This window comes from Salvelinus namaycush, chromosome 3, assembly GCF_016432855.1.
Source record: "Salvelinus namaycush isolate Seneca chromosome 3, SaNama_1.0, whole genome shotgun sequence".
NCBI lineage: Eukaryota > Metazoa > Chordata > Actinopteri > Salmoniformes > Salmonidae > Salvelinus > Salvelinus namaycush.
The window spans coordinates 59,080,098-59,103,281 of record NC_052309.1 but is presented as its reverse complement, the minus strand read 5'-3'; the positions used below and the strand labels follow the sequence as shown (position 1 = coordinate 59,103,281).

Sequence of the window (23,184 nt, the reverse complement as noted above, 5' to 3'; positions counted from 1 at the left end):
GTCTATCGGACAATTTTTCTTGGGTCACTATAACTATATCTATTTTGCCAATTGGTTTGATCCCCTCTACCACACGGAACCCCACTAATCTACCGACGGAAACGCACGAGGTGGCTAAAAACAGACCTCCATCTTATGCTAGCTTGCTACCGATGGCCCGGCTAGCTGTCTGAATCGCCGTGACCCCAACCAACCTCTACTCACTGGACCCTTATGATCACTTGACTAAGCATCCCTCTCCTTAATGTCAATATGCCTTGTCCATTGCTGTTCTGGTTAGTGTTTATTGGCTTATTTCACTGTAGAGCCTCTAGCCCTGCTCACTATACCTTATCCAACCTTTCAGTTCCACCACCCACACATGCGATGACATCACCTGGTTTCAATGTTTCTAGAGACAATATCTCTCATCACTCAGTACCTAGGTTTACCTCCACTGTATTCACATCCTACCATACCTTTGTCTGTACATTATACCTTGAAACTATTTTATCGCCCCCAGAAACTTCCTTTTACTCTCTGTTCTAGACGTTCTAGACAACCAATTCTCATAGCTTTTAGCCGTACCCTTATCCTACTCCTCCTCTGTTCCTCTGGTGATGTAGAGGTGAATCCAGGCCCTGCAGTGCCTAGCTCCACTCCTATTCCCCAGGCGCTCTCTTTTGATGACTTCTGTAACCGTAATAGCCTTGGTTTCATGCATGTTAACATTAGAAGCCTCCTCCATAAGTTTGTTTTATTCACTGCTTTAGCACACTCTGCCAACCCGGATGTTCTAGCCGTGTCTGAATCCTGGTTTAGGAAGACCACCAAAAATTCTGAAATGTTCATCCCTAACTACAACATTTTCAGACAAGATAGAACGGCCAAAGGGGGCGGTGTTGCAATCTACTGCAAAGATAGCCTGCAGAGTTCTGTCCTACTATCCAGGTCTGTACCCAAACAATTTGAACTTCTACTTTTAAAAATCCACCTATCTAAAAACAAGTCTCAATCTAAGCTTGATGCCCTCAATCTCACACAAATTATCAATGAACCTACCAGGAACCACCCCAAAGCCGTAAACACGGGCACCCTCATAGATATCATCCTAACCAACTTGCCCTCTAAATACACCTCTGCTGTTTTCAACCAAGATCTCAGCGATCATTGCCTCATTGCCTGCATCCGTAATGGGTCAGCGGTCAAACGACCTCCACTCATCACTGTCAAACGCTCCCTGAAACACATCAGCGAGCAGGCCTTTCTAATCGACCTGGCCGGGGTATCCTGGAAGGATATTGATCTCATCCCGTCGGTAGAGGATGCCTGGTTATTTATTAAAAAAAAGCCTTCCTCACCATCTTAAATAAGCATGCCCCATTCAAGAAATTTAGAACCAGGAACAGATATAGCCCTTGGTTCTCTCCAGACCTGACTGCCCTTAACCAACACAAAAACATCCTATGGCGTTCTGCATTAGCATCGAACAGCCCACGTGATATGCAACTTTTCAGGGAAGCTAGAAACCAATATACAGGTGCCATTAATACAGGTAACGAGTGGAGGACAGAGGAGCCTCTTAAAGAAGAAGTTACAGGTCTGTGAGAGCCAGAAATCTTGCTTGTTTGTAGGTGACCAAATACATATTTTCCACCATAATTTGCAAATAAATTAATTAAAAATCCTACAATGTGATTTTCTGGATTTTTTTTCTCATTTTGTCTGTCATAGTTGAAGTGTACCTATGATGAAAATTACAGGCCTCTCTCATCTTTTTAAGTGGGAGAACTTGCACAATTGGTGGCTGACTAAATACTTTTCTTGCCCCACTGTACACAGGCAGTTAGAAAAGCCAAGGCTAGCTTTTTCAAGCAGAAACTTGCTTCCTGCAACACAAACTCAAAAGAGTTCTGGGACACTGTAAAATCCATGGAGAATAAGAACATCTCCTCCCAGCTGCCCACTGCACTGAAGATAGGAAACACTGTCACTACCGATAAATCCACTATAATTGAGAATTTCAATAAGCATTTTTCTACGGCTGGCCATGCTTTCCACCTGGCTACCCCTACCCCGGTCAACAGCACTGCACCCCCCACAGCTACTCGCCCAAGCCTTCCCCATTTCTCCTTCTCCCAAATCCAGTCAGCTGATGTTCTGAAAGAGCTGCAAAATCTGGACCCCTACAAATCAGACGGGCTAGATAATCTGGACCCTTTCTTCCTAAAATTATCTGCTGAAATTGTTGCCACCCCTATTACTAGCCTGTTCAACCTCTCTTTCGTGTCGTCTGAGATTCCCAAAGATTGGAAAGCAGCTGCGGTCATCCCCCTCTTCAAAGGGGGGGACACTCTTGACCCAAACTGCTACAGACCTATATCTATCCTACCCTGCCTTTCTAAGGTCTTCGAAAGCCAAGTCAACAGATTAACAACCATTTCGAATCCCACCATACCTTCTCCGCTATGCAATCTGGTTTCAGAGCTGGTCATGGGTGCACCTCAGCCACACTCAAGGTCTTAAACGATATCATAACCGCCATCGATAAGAAACAATACTGTGCAGCCGTATTCATTGACCTGGCCAAGGCTTTCGACTCTGTCAATCACCACATCCTCATCGGCAGACTCGACAGCCTTGGTTTCTCAAATGACTGCCTCGCCTGGTTCACCAACTACTTCTCTGATAGAGTTCAGTGTGTCAAATCGGAGGGTCTGTTGTCCGGGCCTCTGGCAGTCTCTATGGGGGTGCCACAGGGTTCAATTCTTGGACCGACTCTCTTCTCTGTATACATCAATGATGTCGCTCTTGCTGCTGGTGAGTCTCTGATCCACCTCTACGCAGACGACACCATTCTGTATAATTCTGGCCCTTCTTTGGACACGGTGTTAACAACCCTCCAGGCGAGCTTCAATGCCATACAACTCTCCTTCCGTGGCCTCCAATTGCTCTTAAATACAAGTAAAACTAAATGCATGCTCTTCAACCGATCGCTGCCTGCACCTGCCCGCCTGTCCAACATCACTACTCTGGACAGCTCTGACTTAGAATATTTGGACAACTACAAATACCTAGGTGTCTGGTTAGACTGTAAACTCTCCTTCCAGACTCACATCAAACATCTCCAATCCAAAGTTAAACCTAGAATTGGCTTCATATTCCGCAACAAAGCATCCTTCACTCATGCTGCCAAACATACCCTCGTAAAACTGACCATCCTACCAATCCTCGACTTCGGTGATGTCATTTACAAAATAGCCTCCAATACCCTACTCAATAAATTGGATGCAGTCTATCACAGTGCCATCCGTTTTGTCACCAAAGCCCCATATACTACCCACCACTGCGACCTGTACGCTCTCGTTGGCTGGCCCTCGCTTCATACTCGTCGCCAAACCCACTGACTCCAGGTCATCTACAAGACCCTGCTAGGTAAAGTCCCCCCTTATCTCAGCTCGCTGGTCACCATAGCAGCACCCACCTGTAGCACGCGCTCCAGCAGGTATATCTCACTGGTCACCACCAAAGCCAGTTCTTCCTTTGGCCGCCTCTCCTTCCAGTTCTCTGCTCCCAATGACTGGAACGAACTACAAAAATCTCTGAAACTTGAAACACTTATCTCACTCACTAGCTTTAAGCACCAGCTGTCAGAGCAGCTCACTGCACCTGTACATAGCCCATCTATAATTTAGCCCAAACTACCTCTTTCCCTACTGTATTTATTTATTTTGCTCCTTTGCACCACATTATTTCTATCTCTACTTTGCACATTCTTCCACTGCAAATCAACCATTCCAGTGTTTTACTTGCTATATTGTATTTACTTTGCCCTTACCTCACTTGCTCACATTGTATATAGACTTATTTTTCTACTGTATTATTGACTGTATGTTTGTTTTACTCCATGTGTAACTCTGTGTTGTTGTATGTGTCGAACTGCTTTGCTTTATCTTGGCCAGGTCTCAACTTGCCTACCTGGTTAAATAAAGGTGAAAATTTTTTGGGGAGAGAAGGGTGACTGGTACTAATGTGTACATGCAAAAGTTCTTAGGCAGGAAAGACTAAATAAGCAAGGGAGAGGCTCCTTTATCTTTCAATGAATGAAAGAGAAACAAACAAACCAATCTCTGAAATTAATTAATTAAAAATAATTCAGTTACACGTTTCTGTCCTCTTGTCCGTGTAAATAAAAACTCTTTATAACATTTTGTTCAGAGTATAAGCAGAGGTGTTAATTAACAAATGGACTACAGGGTGTAAGACAATGGATGGTCACAGCAAAAAAAGTTAAGATGCATTGCAGTAGTAGCTCATTGTTCCTTGACACATGCCTTCACAAGAGGCCCAAAACTGGGAGTTTTGTGAAAAGGCAAGCCACAGCCCAGATGCTTCCCATCGGTGACATGAGGATCTCTTGGACATGGTAGTTATTCTACAGCGAAGGTATTGCTCCCTTCAGACGTCGAAGCCCACTAGAAGGTTCAATGAAATCTTAATTTCCTAACTTTCAATAAAGATGCCGCACCAACTAATAACGTTAACGTTATTAGCACTAACGTTAGCTCGGTACTGGTAGCTAACGTTTGCTAGCTAAAGATAATCGAATTACAAAAATCACTAACTGAACGGATAAACAGAATTTAAAACACAAATGATAAAAATAAAAAAAAAGCTATAGAAATTATTATATTAATATACTGAAGTAATGATAAAACGAGCGACTTCGAGACTAGTATGGCTACACTCAGGCTGACAGGAAGCTATGTATAGGGTAGGAAGTGGGCGTTGCTACGTTGTGCAAAAGTTCTGTTGTCTTGAAATCCACATGACGACACCAACAGCAAGAAACACGTAGCTAGTTGCGTCATTACGCTTACGCAATGTGCCAAATCTGGAGGGAAAAAAGCAAACAAGCAACGTTTTATCTAGCTAATAAATGGTGTCAGCGGAGGAAACACAGATTCGGAGGTTCGTTTCTGGACAACTCCGTGATTGTCCTGACCTAAGGTAAACTCCCTTTTGCAGTTCCTTTAGATGAAGTCAAATCATGCATGGAAATTCCTGCTAGCTTGTGGCAAAGGTTTAACATACCATAACCGCTCTTGCGTGGTTGGCTTGCATGTTCCCCTGTATGCCGTGTCTGCTCTCTAACGCATAGGGCCCGGTTTCCCAGAAGCTAAGTTCATCATTAGAACCATAGTTAAATCTCGAGCTGTTTCCCTAAACCATCTAAAGTTGCACTTAAACGCTCATTAATTACCGATTGCCTCAGACCACTCGAATGCCTCGTTCACAATACCCATAAGCACTTCGTTTAGTGATGCAGTTCGCGAACTATTGGTTATTTTTGAACGACTCTTTACTGACTGGAAAGTCGTTTTTTTTAAATGAACGACTCGTTTCATAAAAGGTGATGCATGGTCATTCAGACGTCTGTATTGAGGCCCCCGAAGGGCGCAGTGGTCTAAGCACCTCATCTCAGTATGAGGCGTCACTACAGTCCCTGGTTCGAATCCAGGCTGTATCACATCCGGCCGTGATTGGGAGTTCCATAGGGCTGCGCACAATTGGCCCAGCGTTGTCTGGGTTTGGCGGGGGTAGGCCCTCATTGTAAATAATAATATGTTCTTAACTGACTTAAATTAAAAAATTCACTCTGCAGAAGTCAGAGCGTTCATACTTTGCGGGGCAGAGCTCTTGTGAAGAAAGTTGTCCTTTGTGGATTTTATATAGTGGTTGGCAACCAACTTTAAGGTTAAGGTGCATTATTTTTTTTATTTAACTAGGTAAATCAGTTAACAAGTTCGTATTTACAATGACGGCCTACCCCGGTCTAAACCCTACCCAATAATCTTGTCTCTCTCAGGAAATGAAATATATAATTAAATACTACATCCCTTGAAGATTTCCCCAGCACTCTGTCATATTCGTTTTGGGGAAGATTCTTCTTGAAACATTCCAAAGAATATACCGTCTCGTCATACTGTCAGTTTCCATTCTCTGTTTCATTGAAAATGTATGTATTTCATTTTCTTTTTTTCCCCCTTACTCTGTCTCCTAGCACATTGACTCTTGGCATCTTAAGAGGGCGGTATTTGGCATGTGTTGGCCGGGACTCACTAAACCAGGAGGACAGACAGTTGATGAAGAGAGTGGTAGAGGAGGAACTGATGAGGATGCAGGTAAAGACTTTCGTGAGTAGATATGATTTTGTCAATCAATATATCTCCCTCAGACCTGGATCAAATAGGTAAGTACTTGAATTAAACTCAATTTAGTTTGCCCAGTACCATGGAACAGTCTCAAAAGTGCAAACCCTCAACCTAAACCAAGCAGATCGCAGGTACTTTCACATGTAGCCTATGTCTGTATGTATTTGTAAGTAAAGATTTTGAAATGTATTTGACCCAGAGCTGCTGTCCTACAGTCTTTCACAGTTTGATGCCCCATAACTTTTGATAAAATATTTCCTTTCTCCATTGAAGACACACAGATCTGAAGTGATTAGGTGAAAAGATGACCGCTACAGTTCTTGGGTGGTCAGGAGTGTGGAAGGAATAATTTTAAAGTACATCTCGTTCTTAAATGCACTGAACAAAAATTATAAACGCAACATGTGAAGTGTTGGTCCCATGTTTCATGAGCTGAAATAAAAGATCCCTGAAATTTTCCAGGCGCACAAGAAGCGTATTTCTCTTAAATTTTGTGCACAAATTTGTTTACATTCCTGTTAGTGAGCATTTCTCCTTTGATAAGATAATCCTTCCACCTGACAGGTGTGGCATATCAAGAAGCTCATTAAACAGCATGAGCATTACACAGGTGTACCTTGTGCTGGGGACAATTAAAGGGCACTCTAAAATGTGTGGTTATGTCACAACACAATGCCACAAATGTCTGATTTTAGGGAGCGTGCAATTGGCATGCTGACTGCAGGAAGGTCCACCAGAGCTGTTGCTAGAGAATTTAATATTAGTTTCTCTGCCATAAGCTGCCTCCAAAGTCGTTTTGGAGAATTTGGCAGTATGTCCAACCGGCCTCACAGCCGCAGACCATGCAGTTTGTTGTCGTAACTGACTTCAGTGGGCAAATGCTCACCTTCGATGGCCATTGGCACTCTGGCGAAGTGTGCTCTTCACGGATGAATACCGGTTTCAACTGTACCGGGCAGATGGCAGACAGCGTTTTTACAGTGCTATTTGGTTTGCTGATGTCAATGTTGTCAACCGAGTGCTCCATGGTGGTGTTATGGTATGGGCAGACATAAACTATGGACAACAAACAGAATTGCATTTTATCAATGGCAATTTTAATGCATTGTCGTGCCATTCCTCCATCACTTCATGTTTCAGCACGATAATATGCAACCCCATGTCGCAAGGATCTGTACACAATTTCTGGATGCTGAAAATGTCCCAGTTCTTCCATGGCCTGCATACTCACCAGACATGTCACCCATTGAGCATGTTTGGGGTGCTCTGGATCGACGTGTACGACAGCGTGTTCCAGTTCCCGCCAATATCCAGCAACTTCACACAGTCAATGAAGATGAGTGGGACGACATTCCACAGGCCACAATCGACAGCCTTATCAACTCTATGCAAAGATGTCGCGCTGCATGAGGCAAATGGTGATCACACCAGATACTGACTGGTTTTCTGATCCATGCACCAAACTATTTGTATTTTTAAAATGTGTAGGGTGTCTGTGACCAACGGATGCATATCTGTATTCCCAGCCATGTGAAATCCATAGATTAGGGCCTAATGAATTTACAGTGCATTCGGAAAGTATTCCCCTTGACTTGTTCCACAATTTGTTACGTTACAGCCTTATTCTAAAATGTATTGCATCCCCCCCCCTCAATCTACACACAGAACCCCATATGGACAAAGCAAAAACAGGTTTAGAAATATTTGCACATTTTATAATTTAAAAAAAACAACTCACATTTACTTTAACATTCAAACCCTTTACTCAGTACTTTGAATCGCCTTTGGCAGCAATTACAGCGTCAAGTTTTCTTGGGTATGACAGTACAAGCTTGACACACTTGTATTTGTGGAGTTTCTTCCCTTCTCTGCAGATCCTCTCAAGCCCTGTCAGGTTTCTCCCGATATGTTCAAGTCCGGGCTCTGGCTGGGCCACTCATGGCCATTCAGAGACTTGTCTTGGCTGTGTGCTTAGGGTCATTGTCCTGTTGGAAGGTGAACCTTCGCCCCAGTCTTGTCCTGAGCGTTCTGGAGCAGGTTTTCATCAAGGATCTCTCTGTACTTTGCTCTCTCTGTACTTTGCTCCGTTCATCTTTCCCTCGATCCTGACTAGCCACTGAAAAAAATCCCCACAGCATGATACTGCCACCACCATGCTTCACCATGTTTCCTCCAGACGTGACACTTGGCATTCAGGCCTAAGAGTGCCATCTTGGTTTCATCAGACCAGAGAACCTTGTTTCTCATGGTCTGAGAGTCTTTGGGTGCCTTTTAGCAAACTCCAAGTGGGCTGTCATGTGCTTTTTACTGAGGAGTGGCTTCCGTCTGGCCACTCTACCATAAAGGCCTGACTGGTGGAGTTTTTCAGAGATGGTTGTCCTTCTGGAAGGTTCTCCCATCTCCACAGAGGAACTCTGGAGCTTTGTCATAGTGACCATTGGGTTCTTGGTCTCTTCCCTGACCAAGGCCCTTCTTCTCCGATTGCTCAGTTTGGCCGGGCAGCCAGCTCTAAGAAGAGTCTTGGTAGTTCCAAACTTCTTCAATTTAAGAATGATGGAGGCCACTGTGTTCTTGGAGACCTTCAATGCAGCAGACATTTTTTTTGTACCCTTGCCCAGATCTGTGCCTCGACACAATGCTGTCTCGGAGCTCTATGGACAATTCCTTCGACCTCGAGGCTTGGTTTGTGCACTGTCAACTATGGGACCTTTATATAGACGGGTGTGTGCCTTTCCAAATCATGTCCAATGAATTGGACCACAGGTGGACTCCAATCAAGTTGTAGAAACATCAAGGATGATCAATGATAACAGGATGCATCTGAGCTGAATTTCTAGTCTCATAGCAAAGGGTCTGAATACTTATGTAAATATTCTGTTTAATTTTTTTATAAATGTGCAAAAATGTCAAACTGTTTTTGCCTTTTCATTATGGGGTATTGTGTGTAGATTGAGGGAACATTTTTTAAATCCATTTTTGAATAAGGCTGTAACGTAACTGAAAAGTCAAGTGGTCTGACTTTCCGAATGCTCTGCATTTCAATTGACTGATTTCCTTATGAACAGTAACTCAGTAAAATCTTTAATTGTTGCGTTTTTATATTTTTGTTCAGTTTATTTTGGATGAGAACTCACTACAGTTTTCCAGTCCCAATTAAATTACATTCATGTTATTGCTCCTGGTAGGTGCATGCTGTCACGACAGTCCCGAGCTGTTGCATTTATCTCGATTTGAGCTGGTTTCGATTATAATCTGACCTGGGACCTCTGCCCCTCTCTCAGGACAGTGACAGCAGTGACAATGAAGCCATTGTTGACGTTACCCCAATGCCTCTCCACAACAAACGGAAGAGGGGTGAGGAGGAGGAGAAAATCAAGAAAGGAGGCAGGACCAAAGCAGATAAATCCAAGGCAACGAGAGCTCGGCTTCAGTCGGCCCAATCAGGTCATTTCCAATAGTAGTGGCTCTTGGGTGAAAATCTCCTCACTTAAAACGGCACAGAACTGTTAAAAAATAATACTGTCTGCCGTACTATTTATTTATTTATATGAAACTTTTTGTTTAAAATGTCTGAAAACAACTTGTCCACAGCTCAACTTATTATGTGCAGTCCCATCTCTATTTAAGTTTTTAATTATAGCGGTGCAAGGAAAATGTTGCCCTTTGTCATAGTGAAAGCCCACAGTGTGTGCTGCGGTTCATATTGCTGGTCAAATATTAACTTGAGACACATTTATTCAGATTTGTGTGAACCATGCCTATTATGAAGTTTTGAGACTCATCCCATGATTTGTTTTAAAGAATTAACTTACCATATCTGTGATAGCCACTGTATTTTAAGCAATATTTTCTCAATCTAATTTGGCCATTTTATTTTCTTTAACTATTTTAAGATTCCCCAGATTCTGGAATCGAGAGAGTGGGAAATGGAGAAAGGCAGATAGCGGAAGAAGAGGAGGGGAAGGACATGGGAAGTGATGAGCAAGTTGAGCAAGTTTCCCAAATCGGCACCAAGAAAAACAAAGGGGGACACAAAGGAGTACACAATGGTGGGAAGACGGAAATTAGCTCAGAAAGTGATGTTGAGATCAAACCGGTGAATCGGAGGAAGAGAAAACATGACTCTGAAGTCGAGGAAGAAGATTTTGAGGAGAACAAAAAGAAGAAACGAGATGAAACCCGCAAACAGGAAAAGGACAAAGTCAATTCAGAAAGTGACAATGAAGAGGATAAAAAAAGAGAAGAAAATGTGGACGTGAAAGTGCAGAGCAAGTGTTTGAAAAGGAACCGAGGGAGGGAGAGTGGAAATGAGGAAAAGGGAAAACCATTGCAGAGAAGAGAAAGAGTGCAGGTTGTTGGGAGTGACTCGGAGCACATTGGAGAGGCTGAAGTAATGGAGCAGAAAAGGGTCAAAATACAAAGAAATGACAACGACTCCAGGTCAGAGAGTGAGGGAGAAAAGAATGACAGTGCATCTTCAGAGGAAGCCAGCGGGGGAGAGGGTGAGTTATCAAGTGGGTGTGTTCATGAGCATGCGTAAAGGCCCAAACATAGTGAAAAATCCAGGGATAGGATACCATTACGTAGCCCTTTTGACAAGCGTTCAAGTAATGTACTATTTCCCCCTCCCTAAAGTAATTTTTCTTCTTTCTCAGATGAAACCGAAGAAGTGATGGCTAAGACGAAGGATGAGCCAGCCCAAGACTCTGACTCTGGCTCATCCCTCCCATCATTGGAGGACGAACAGGAAAGTGAGGTCAGGCCAGAACAAGTGAAAAAGAGGAAGTCTGTGGCGAAGCGGCCAATAAAGGGCGAGGACAGTGAGAGTGGATCCAAAGGTGGAAAGGTGAGGCCAGCGGCTTCTATGCCAACTCAAGCACACAGTAGGCACAGGTAGTTGCCAACACATTTTCACATTCGCAATGTACGTGGTTCAGACCTGGTTCAAATACTGAAGTAGTTCTGAAGGTATTGGATGAATATAATTCGCAGTATGGTGAAATTACAAGCCAAAGGCAAGGTGGAGCTAGTGCTATATTGCCCATACGTCCCCAAATCCCTTCTGATTTATACAAAGTGTTGCCTGGAAACCCAATGTTGAATTGCATAGAATTCTAGGTTGGGCAGAAGTTCGCGTTTTGAATCAGGAAAGTTTCCCATCCTGACCTCTACAAGCCAGAATGTTTAATAAAATGTAATTTTAACGTTGATGTAATTATACTTTCCTGTGGATATATTGTCTCGCATTCCCTACCACCAAAAGGACCAACTGCATGGACAACTGGTAAAGTATGTTAAAATATAATTTTATTCAACATTCTGGTTTGTAGAGGTTGTAAGAGGAAACTTTCCTGACTCAAATGCTAATTTCTGCCTGACGTAGAATTCTATACAATTTTATGTCTGGTTTCCAGGCAATATAAAGTGTAGAGGCAAGGGGCTCTTTCTGGAGTCGGCCTTACATGGAACCCAAACTGGCTGCGCGCATGTGCCATCGTGCGTAAATTTATTTTGTCCCCCTACACCAAACGCGATCATGACACGCAGGTTAAAATATCAAAACAAACTCTGAACCAATGACATTAATTTGGGAACCAATGACATTAATTTGGGGTCAGATCGAAAAGCATTTAACATGTATGGCAATTTAGCTTGCACTTGCTAGCTAATTTGTCCTATTTAGCTAGCTTGCTGTTGCTAGCTAATTTGTCCTGGGATATAAACATTGAGTTGTTATTTTACCTGAAATGCACAAGGTCCTCTACTCTGACAATTAATCCACACATAAAACGGTCAACAGAATCGTTTCTAGTCATCTCTCCTCCTCCTAGGCATTTTCATCTTTGAACTTATATGGTGATTGGCATCGACTCTTTCATATTATTACCACGACAACCGGCAAAACAGTTCGTCTTTCAATCACCCACGTGGGTATAACCAATGAGATGGCACGTGGGTACCTGCTTCTATAAACCAATGAGATGGGAGAGGCAGTACTTGCAGCGCGATCTGCGTCAGAAATAGAAATGACTTCTATTTTAGCCCTTGGCAACGCAGACGCTCGTTGGCGCGCCCGGGGTGCAAAAATTTTGTGACATATTTTCCTACATTTATTTTGCAACGCGAGTGGTGTAGTCAGGGTATTCGCCTAGGCTAATCCTGGAAAAATGTGCTCCATCCATGTAACATGAAGGACAACACGGCGGTAGCCAGGCTGAAGCGTTACATCGCCCTCTGTGGTGTGAGACGGAACTACAAGAAGCTCCTGGATGGCTGCTGCTCCATCAAGTCAAAGGTGGCTGTGCTGAAGAGGGAACTTGAAGAACTGGGTGTCGAAGGTAATTGGGGAAGCGGGGGCAATGAATTCGAATTCTCTCTTGGTCTGTATGCCCTCGCTTACTCCACCAAATTGAAAATATTTCAATGGACTGGATAGGTTGTACGCAATAGCTCCATGTAGCCTTTCAATTGTTTAAAGGGCGAATCCACTATATTGTTTACACCTATGTGGTGCTTTTAAAGTCCTGTTTATACCTAGCGCTAATATGTGTCCTTTGTCCTGATCTTGTCGACATTCTGATTGTGCACACATTTTGACATACACATGGTATAAAAATGTCTATCCGTCCACTGTGCCGCATTATTACCAGATTTCCAGGACCCTGCCTGTATGCATAATTGTTTTAATAATATTAAATGTATTTAAAGACTCTTATTGATGTCATAAGTCAATGGTGCCACCTGTCAATGATTTGAGGGTGAGATGACGATGATTTAAATGGCTTCACTGTCCAGATGAATCTACACTTGTAAGTATATTCAGACACGATGCGTGCCTGACTACCTCTGAATGTGATCAGATCTTCCTAATCACCATCAGATCACAATGCGTATTTTAATCGTCTACACCTATATAAAAAAAAAATGGGGACAATCAGAATGTGGACAAGATTAGTACAAAGGACACATTAGCACCAGGTATAAACGGGGCTGATATCTGTGAGGTGGAGTGAGCCATGGTGGCATTGCTGGAGAGTGGGAAACTTGCTGGGGACTAATGGCTTCTGTCTCTCCCCCTCAGGCCAGCCTTCTATAGAGAAGTGTAAGAAAGCCAGACTTAAGAGAGAGGAGGCTCAGGAGTTGGCAGACCTAGATGTCGGCAACATCATAACTACACAAGGTGACATTTTCGCCCACTCCTTAATCAACTGCTTGCTTCTAGATCTTAGCTGATTGCATACCCCTGACCATGCACTCTGATTGGCTAGGTGGATGTTTTTCTGTTCTATTGCTTTCATAATCTTATCCAATCTTCTCCGTCTTTGTTTCAACTTTAGGTACAGGGAATACGTGTTGAAGCACAAACTGTAGATCTGAAATCGAAATGTAGATCAAATGAAGAAAGTAAATCAAGTTAGACTGGTTGTAATTTTTTTTAGCCTAAAGTAGCAATAAACAGGGTGTCTGAGGGTCCTTAGTCTTCAAGCCTTTAAAAATCTGAAATGAATTTAAGGCTTAATGTCATCAATTTAGTTTTCAAAGGTCTTAAAACATGCGATGGAGACGACTACATTGTTTCTGTTATATTGTGCTGCTGCTTAATTCTTGCATCATCAACATCAAATAATACTTGAGGTGCACTTTCAAGATGGAGAGCCCTCCACATGTGCACTTCTGTGTGTGCACATAATGTGTGTGTGCGCGAGTCTGGCCATTGCCAGAGGGGGAGAGAGAAGAGGTCAAGGTAGCCTATACAATTTGATAGACCACGACATTAACTAGAGTTGTCCTCTTACCAAATACATTTTGCTTACGTTGGTGGTAAGGCTACACAATGTTCCTGCAGATTTTTTGGGGGTTCTTAAACCATTATTTTGTCAACAGTAAGGTGCATTAACCTGCTTCCTGTAATGAACGTATCTGCCCCTATTTCGCTTCTCTCGCACTCCCGCTCCCCCTTTGCACACAGAGTAAAAGGAGAGTTGCAACTCTAGTTAATGTTGTAAATACTACCGCCATAACTGTTAACGTACCAGCATTTACACCCGGTGCACATGACCGAAAGAAAGACTGACTAATAGGCCCCAATTGGCCTATTTAGTGTCACCATGTAAGTCTGTGCGTGTTCAGTCGAGCAAATAATGTGAGCGTGCCTAAATATACAATTGTGTGTTGTCTTTGTGACCGGTATAGTGTTTCATCAGTGATCATTTTTGCTTGCATGATTTTGAGTTGGGTTATGGCCTATTTAGTGTCACCATGCAAGTCTGAGTGTTCAGACTTATTCTTTGACAGGTGTTGCTCGGATTTTGCGCAAGGAAAACAATACGTGATTCGATAAATTGAACTAAGTCCTGCGCATAAGCTATACATGAATATAGTGACACTATAGGAAAGATGGTTTAGAAACTTGGGAATCAAGCTCGAGTTATCAGTGTGGCCCTATCACCTTGACATGTTGAAATAATGTATCTTCACACATAGAATAGAAACCTTCAGGCTTCTGTCATAACTGTCAATTTATTGGAAAAAAATTGACAATTACAGGGGGCAGTTTGGGAAAAAACGAATCCCGTCCGATTCGTCCTCTGGAATAACTAATCCAGTGCAAATACAGTAGGGCAAAAAAGTTTTGTCAGCCACCAATTGTGCAAGTTCTCCCACTTAAAAAGATGAGAGAGGCCTGTAATTTTCATCATAGGTACACTTCAACTATGACAGACAAAATGAGAAAAAAATCCAGAAAATCACATTGTAGGATTTTTAATGAATTTATTTGCAAATTATGGTGGAAAATAAGTATTTGGTCAATAACAAGTTTCTCAATACTTTGTCATTGCCAACAAAGGGTATATAACAGAGGTCAAATGTTTTCTGTAAGTCTTCACAAGGTTTTCACACACTGTTGCTGGTATTTTGGCCCATTCCTCCATGCAGATCTCCTCTAGAGCAGTGATGTTTTGGGGCTGTTGCTGGGCAACACGGACTTTCAACTCCCTCCAAAGATTTTCTATGGGGTTGAGATCTGGAGACTGGCTAGGCCACTCCAGGACCTTGAAATGCTTCTTACGAAGCCACTCCTTCGTTGCCCGGGCGGTGTGTTTGGGATCATTGTCATGCTGAAAGACCCAGCCACGTTTCATCTTCAATGCCCTTGCTGATGGAAGGAGGTTTTCAGGATCTGGTCACGGTATTTTTGATAAAATGCAATAATGTTCGTTGTCTGTAGCTTATCCCTGCCCATACCATAACCTCATTGTCACCATGGGGCACTCTGTTCACAACATTGACATCCGTAAACTTCTCGCTCACATGATGCCATACACATGGTCTGCGGTTTTGTGTCCTGTTGGACATACTGCCAAATTCTCTAAAATGACATTGGAGGCGGATTATGGTAGAGAAATTAACATTCAATTCTCTGACAACTTTGGTGGACATCTCTGCTGTAACATGCCAATTGCGTTCTCCCTAAACTTGAGACATCTGTGCCATTGTGTCAAAACTGCATATTTTAGTGGTCTTAGGGTCCCCAGCATGAGGTGCACCTGTGTAATTATCATATCAAATTTTGTCACATGCGCTAAATACAGCAGGTGTAGACCTTACTGTGAAATGCTTACTTACAAGTCCTTAACCAACAATGCAGTTCAAGAAATGGAGTTCAGAAAATATTTACTAAATTAACTAAAGTAAAAAGTAACACCGTAACAAGGCTATATACGTGGGTAGAGGTTAGTTGAGGTAATTTGTACATGTAGGTAGGGGTGAAGTGACTATGTATAGATGATAAACGGCAAGTAGCAGCAGTGTAAAAACAAAGGGGTGGGGGGGGGTGTCAATGTAAATAGTCTGGTTGGCCATTTGATTAATTGTTCAGCAGTCTCATGGCTTAGGGGTAGAAGCTATTAAGGAGCTTTTTGGAACTGGACTTGGCGCTCCAGTACCGCTTGCTTTGCGGAAGCAGAGAGAACAGTTTATGACTGGGTGGCTGGAGTCTTCGACAATTTTTTTGGGCTTCCCTCGGACTCAGCCTAGTATATAGGTACTGGATGGCAGGAAGCTTGACCCCAGTGATGTACTGGGCCGTATGCACTACCCTCTGTAGTGCCTTGCAGTCTGATGCCGAGCAGTTGCCATACCAGGCGGTGATGCAACCGGTCAGGGCTCCCGAGTGGCGCAGCAGTCTAAAGGCACTGCATCTCAGTGTAAGAGGCATCACTACAGTCCCTGGTTTGATAACTGTATCACATACGGCCATGATTGGGAGTTCCATAGGGTGGCGTACAATTGGCCCAGCGTCGTCTGGGTTTGGCCGTGGTAGGCCGTCATTGTAAATAAGAATTTTTTTCTTAACTGACTTGCCTAGTTTAATAAGGTTTAATAAAAAAATGTTTAAATGCTCTCAATGGTGCAGCTGTACAATTTTGAGGTTCTGGGGACCCATGCCAAATCTTTTTCCTGAGGGGGAAAGGTGCTGTCTTGCCCTCTTCACGAATGTCTTGGTGTGTTTGAACCATGATAGTTTGTTGGTGATGTGGACACCAAGGAACTTGAAACTCTTGACCCGTTCCACTACAGCCCCTCGATGTGAATGGGGGTGTGTTCATCCCTCCTTTTCCTGTAGTTCACGATCAGCTTCTTTGTCTTGCTCACGTTGAGGGATAGGTTGTTGTCCTGGTACCCCACCCATCAGGCCTACCACCGTTGTCATCAGCAAACTTAATGATGATGGTGTTGTAGTCATGCTTGGCCACGCAGTTGTGGGTGAACAGGGAATACAGGAGGGGACTGGGCACACAACCCTGCGGAGCCCCTGTGTTGAGGATCAGCGTGGCAGATGTTGTTGCCTACCCTTAACACCTGGGGGCATCCTGTCAGGAAGTCCAGGATCCAGTTGCAGAGGCAGGTGTTTAGTCCCAGGGTCCGTAGCTTAGTGATGAGCTTTGTGGGCACTGTGGTGTTGAAATCTGAGCTGTAGTCAATGAGCAGCGTTCTCACATACGTGTTCCTTTTGTCCAGGTGTGGAGTGCGATTGAGATTGCGTCATCTGTTGGGAATTGGAGTGGGTCTAGGGTGTCCGGGAGGATGGTGTTGATGTGAGCCATGACCAGCCTTTCAAAACACTTCATGGCTACTGGCGTGAGTCATTTAGGCAGGTTCTTCGCCTTCTTGGGCACAGAGACTATGGTGGTCTGCGTAAAACATTTACCATAGGTATTACAGACTCGGTCAGGGAGAGGTTGAAAATGTCGGTGGAGACACTTGCCAGTTGGTCCGTGCATGCTCGGAGTTCACGTCCTGGTTATCCGTCTGGCCCCGCGTCCTTGTGAATGTTGACCTGTTTAAAGGTCTTGCTCACATTGGCTACGGAAGGCGTGATCACACTGTCATCCGGAACAGCTGGTGCTCTCATGCATGCTTCAATGTTGCTTGCCTTAAGCGAGCGTAAAAGGCATTTAGCTGGTCTGGTAGGCTTGCGTCACTAGGCAGCTTGCAGCTGGTTTTCCCTTTGTAGTTTGTAAAAGTTTGCAAGCCCTGCCACATCCGACGAGTGTCAGAACCGGTGTAGTAGGATTCAATCTAGTCCTGTATTGCCGCTTTGCCTGTTTGATTGTTCGGATTAATTAGCTCTAGCCTTTTTGCTCTGTGCGGATGTTGCCTGTAATCCATGGCTTCTGGTAGGGATATGTATGTACAGTCACTGTGGGGACAATGTTGTTGATGCAATTGTTGGAGACTGAGGTGGTATACTCAATGATATTGGATGAATCCCGGAACATATTCCAGACTGTGCTAGCAAAACAGTCCTGTAGCGTAGCATCTGCGTCATCTGACTACTTCCGTATTGAGTGAGTCACTGGTGCTTCCTGCTTTGGTTTTTGCTTGTAAGCAGGAGTCGGGAGGATAGAATTATGGTCAGATTTGGGCCGGGGTCTCGGAGAAGCAGTAAATACGTCGCATCGGACTCAATAAAGAAAAAAATCTTTGTCCAGTTTGACGTTAGTAATCGCTGTTCTGATGTCCAGAAGCTCTTTTCGGTCATAAGAGACCGTAGTAGTAGCAACATTATGTACAAAATAATTTTGAAACAATGTGAAAATAGCACAGTTGATCACGAACCCGTAAAACGTCAGCCATCCCCAACAGCGCCATTATATTTCATGCTGTTTAATCAGCTTCTTGATATGCCACACCTGTCAAGTCGATGGATTATCTTTGCAAAGGAGAAATGCTCAAACAGGGATGTAAACAAATTTGTGTTTTGTGTGTTTTTGTGCGTAAAGAAACATTGGACCAACACCTTACATGTTGCATTTTATATTTTTGTTCAGTGTAGATGACCAGCAGGGTCAAATAATAATCACATTGGTTGTAGAGGGTGCAACATTTTTTAAATTAAACTAGCCAAGTCAGTTAAGAACAAATTCTTATTTACAATGACGGCCTAACCCGGATGATGCTGGGCCAATTGTGCACCGCCCTATGGGACTCCCAATCACGGCCGTGTGTGATATAGCCTGAATTCGAACCAGGGTCTGTAGTGACGCCTCTAGCAATGAGGTGCAGTGCCTTAGACCGCTGCGCCACTCGGGAGCCCCTACATGTCAGCACCTCAGGAGTAAATGTCAGTTGGCTTTTCATAGCCCGAGCATTCAGAGGTGGAGACAGCAGGTGCGGGAGGGAGAGATCCTGTGAACAGGTCAGGGAGCAGTTTGTTTTATTGACAATGGTGCTGGCTCCACCAGTCCTCACACATTGGGCAACTGAGATATATTATGTTTTTGTTGTTGATCTCTGGTAATGTGCGACTAAACCCTGGGCCGGGAGATACCATGCAATCTCTACCGAGTCACCTTTGATTTTTAATACAGAGCAGGTTTTTTGACAACTTGTTACTATTTAAATGCAGTCAAAGAGAACCTAAACAACCCTACTAAGTTCTGGAAGATTATCAAATCAGTGTAGGTTTCTAAATAACCAATTTCATACCCAGCATTTGGAAATCAGCTTATGTCCTCCCACTGCTCTAGGGTGGAGATCCCTCAGATACTAATAACTATCGTCCTATCTCTAAATTCCCTATCCTGGCCAAAGTCTATGAATCCCTGGTGAACTCAGTTAAACTTAATTGAAAAGAACATACTGAGCGGGGTTCAGTCTGGCTTTAGATCGGGGCACAGCACCACAACTGCAGCTATGGCCGTGGCAAATGACGTCATTAATGCACTTGATAAAAAGCAATATTGTGCTGCTCTGTTTGGATTTATCAAAGGCCTTTGATTCAGTTGACCATGAATTGTTGCTAGCTAGACTCGGAAACATTGGTCTCAGTGAAGGGGCAGTAAATTGGTTTAGGAACTATCTTTCTGACAAAACAATGTGTATATACTGACAATCGTAAGTCTAGCTTTCTTGAGATTAATAGAGGTGTGCCCCAGTGTTCCATTTTAGCTCCTGTGTTATCGAATTTTATTAATGATTTGGGAAACGGGATGCAACCAGCAAAGTTACATCTATATACAGTCATATATTCATGTGCTCCTTCTCTGGTTCAGGCTGTTGGCAAGCTCCAGACTGCTTTTCAGTCACTGCAGGCCTCCCTTTTATGGTCTTGAATGTACAAATGTACCTTTACCAGAGCTAGAACTCTGCCAGAGAATGTTAGCATTGTCACATCTTATCCATTGAAAAAGTGGCATCCTACAATTACCTAGGAATTTGGTTGGATGACAAGTTGTCCTTCAAAGTTCATGTGGGTAGTCTTATGACAGAGCTTAAATTGAAATTGGTTTTTTATTTTCGTAATAAGGCTTGCTTCCAGCTTATGACAATTACACCAGATAGGACAGAATGACCCTAGCCCCCTGGGCCAACAACGCAGGATATAACCCCACCCTACTTTGCCAAAGTACAGCCCCCACACCACTAGAGTGATATCAAGACCACCAAGTTACTACCTTGAGACAAGGCTGAGTTCAGCCCACGAAGATCTCCCCCACCGCATGAGCCTGAGGAGGCTTTAAACAGGACCGGAAGATCACGTCAGTAACTTAATCCACTCAAGTCGAGTATAACGAAAAAAGCCTGACGTTACACCCCCTCCTAGAGACGGCATGGCAGAGCACTCGTAAAGCCAGTGACGTGTCCCTCTTAATAGGTTCAGAGAATCCCAGTGGAGAGAAGGGAGCCGGCCAGGCAGAGACGGCAAAGGCGGTTCGTCACTCCAGTACCTTGCTGTTCACCTTTGCACCCCTGGGCCAGACTGCACTCAATCATAAGACCTAATGAAGAGATGAGTCTTCAGTAAAGACTTAAAGGTCAAGACCGAGTCATCTGCATCTTTCACATGGATAGGCAGACCATTCCATAAAAATAAGGGAAAGCCCAGAGTATAGTTCTTGCTCACTGAATAAGGGCATTATTTTATTGTACTTTTTGGTTGTAGGCTAATGTTCTAATGTTATAGCATAATACCTCCAGGAGAGCTACTGGGCATGTAGACTTTTTGTTCCAGCCCTACTCTAAACACCAGATTCTACAAATCAACTGCTCAACCGGACCTTGTTAAGCTGACTTGGGTGTGTTTGAGCAGTGCTGGATCAAAAGCCTGCACACCCAGTGGCCTAGCTCTCCAGATGACCAGTTGTTTTATACTATAACAGTGCTGTATATTTAACTTTTAAGGCTTCGGTTTCAGTGGTATCGTTATGGTATTGAGTATCATTATAGCTGGTATTGGTATCGAAGCCAAAATTCTTAGTTTATGATCTAGCTAATGATTTAGCCAATTGGAGTAGCCTAAACAAATGCAGATGGGCAACCTCATACTTCAGCCATCTATAGCCAAGCCACTATGCTATTACATCCGTTAGGCTACAGGAGAATGCTTATTGCTAAAATAGCACACCTGCCTAAGGCTATAGTCTTTGACGCAAGAGCCATCCCTAAACATATGGGAATATTAGCAGGTGTGTGGCACGCGGACCTCAATTTTTATTAAATTGTATTCAAAATGGCATTAAAGATCTTAAGTCTCTTAAATTCAACTTCATGGAACCTGCAGATGCCCTGAATAAAATCCGATGCTATAGGCCATGCAAAAATGGGTCTCAAAACAGGATTTAAAAGCCTCAGTGGTATCTGCCTCTCTTACCGGACAGGGTAAATTACCTCTGCTATAATGACACTGCTGCTAACTACTCACTCAACATAAATCAATGTGTCACCTATGAAGACAGTGGTAAGGTAAAACAAAGAATGTTCACATTGATGGATGTACTAACTGATAAATTAACTACTAATGTTCTCCCTCAGGTCGTCCAAAGCGGAGAGGGGTGTCCATATGGCAGCAACAGTCCTCCCCTCCAACCTCTGCTTATAAGCGTGTAGTCAACTCAAGCTCAGACAGTGAAGAGGACAGTCACGCAGGCAGGGGGCGCAAGAGAGCCACAGACTGGAGTAATCTGCAGGGGATCATCAGTGATGACGCAGACAGCAACTGACAGGCTTTGCTCTTCTGGTCAGGAGGATCAAGTTGCCTCCAGACTAGAGGTCTTCTCAGGTCCAAAAAGTTGGACCGGTTCCGAAATGGACCTGGGGCTTTCCCACCCGGACTCGATATGCATAAAACATTCTAGACCTGTTCCTGGTTGGCTCCACACCCGATCCGAATGAGAAAAGCAACAGAAAAGTCTTTTTTTTAAAGCTACTTTATTAATTCTGGAAATGAACCCGACCGGGTATTCGGGTACAGGTGGGTCTGTGAAGACCGTCACTTTAGCATTTTCCTCTACACTATGGAAGTTTTAGTTGCTAGTTGTTTACCGCCCATTTTAGCTTAATGTTGTCTGTATGGTTCTCTGATACACATGATTAAGGCCTAGATTCAATCAGACCAGCGATGGCAAACACTTGCATAGCAGATGTTTTGGTGGTGTCAGAGGTGGAACTGTGTTAGCGCCGTCAAATCTGTGAGCAGCTGCTGTTGCGGTCATTGTCACAAAGCCACACCTGCCCCACTGGTATTAAAGTTCACAATGAGGAAGTGTCGGCTATAAAGAAATAATTACATTCAAATGGAAAAATCATTAACGAAATAATTAGGATTTCTATCATCCTAATCGAGGTGTAGTTCCAGTGTTCGAACTTGTAAACAAGGCTGAATGGGATTTATTTTATGAGCGACTCCGTGCAGCCAATGGCAAAGTCCGCATTAGGTGTAATGCTTGGAGCCACTTGTGGATTTGACAGCTTTAAAACAGTTCGACCTCTGACACCACTTGTTTTCTAAAGCGGATCTGATTGAATAGAACCCAAAATCAGTTTCTTCCCTCATTAAAACACTTAGTTGTAGGCTAAACAAACTTTTGCAATATAAGCTTTTGCCTTAACTACTTCAGTGTTGCCGTGTACAAAGAAAAAAGGTATATTCTTGTATGTAGGTACGCAAATATGACTATTTTCCTTCTATTGCCTGTTTGAGACATGTTAGGTTAGCTGTTGAGTGAAGTGTGTGATTTATATTACTATTAGTGCTGTGTTCTGTTCCATTTAAGTCATGATTCAATAAAGCTTTAGATTTGTATAAATGGTAAGCGTGTTGTCCTTTTCATTGATCAAATAAGGTTGACACCGGTTGCTTTTCAATTTGAACATTCTCAGATTTTAGGACACTAGCACCACCCTGTCCTTACATTCCCGTATTCAAATCCACTAATCAAATCAGTGACTTTGCTTCACAATCAATTTGAGACTTTTGGATTATTATTTGGACATGATATGCGAAAAATGCTAATATCGGTATGACTTGAATGGGAATCTTGCCACAAATGCTAAAACATTAGCATTTGGAAACGGTGCCAAGGAAATGAAACAAAAGCATCGATTGCTGTCCAACCTTGCCCATAGCCTGGGGTGTTTACATTCCACTGATTCTGTTTGTATTTATTTATGTCCCATCACTTTCCGTTTGCTTTTGTCCAAGAAA

At 43.3% G+C, this 23,184-nt stretch overlaps 1 protein-coding gene across 2 annotated transcripts; it reads left to right on the top strand.

Annotated features, from left to right (window-relative positions):
- The first annotated feature begins 4,849 nt into the window (after positions 1 to 4,849).
- hirip3 (HIRA interacting protein 3) lies at positions 4,850 to 22,792 on the top strand. Of its 2 annotated transcripts, none has more exons than XM_038980092.1 (8): positions 4,850 to 4,989; positions 6,044 to 6,164; positions 9,476 to 9,638; positions 10,097 to 10,696; positions 10,850 to 11,040; positions 12,388 to 12,532; positions 13,276 to 13,374; positions 21,513 to 22,792. In XM_038980092.1, the coding sequence occupies exons 1-8, from the start codon at positions 4,919 to 4,921 to the stop codon at positions 21,698 to 21,700; spliced, it is 1,578 nt and encodes a 525-aa protein (XP_038836020.1). In that variant the 5' UTR covers positions 4,850 to 4,918; the 3' UTR covers positions 21,701 to 22,792. The 2 variants fall into 2 exon arrangements, with proteins under 2 accessions (XP_038836020.1, XP_038836018.1); XM_038980090.1 differs by having other exon boundaries at positions 4,851 to 4,989; positions 10,088 to 10,696.
- Positions 22,793 to 23,184: the final 392 nt, after the last annotated feature.

Bases quoted from the DNA above. Each gene is read 5' to 3' on its own strand.
- hirip3 (XM_038980090.1), top strand. From the start codon at position 4,919: ATGGTGTCAGCGGAGGAAACACAGATTCGGAGGTTCGTTTCTGGACAA. The intron at 9,639-10,087 runs GTCATTTCCAAT...AACTATTTTAAG, and splicing joins GCTTCAGTCGGCCCAATCAG to ATTCCCCAGATTCTGGAATC. The intron at 13,375-21,512 runs GTGACATTTTCG...GTTCTCCCTCAG, and splicing joins CAACATCATAACTACACAAG to GTCGTCCAAAGCGGAGAGGG.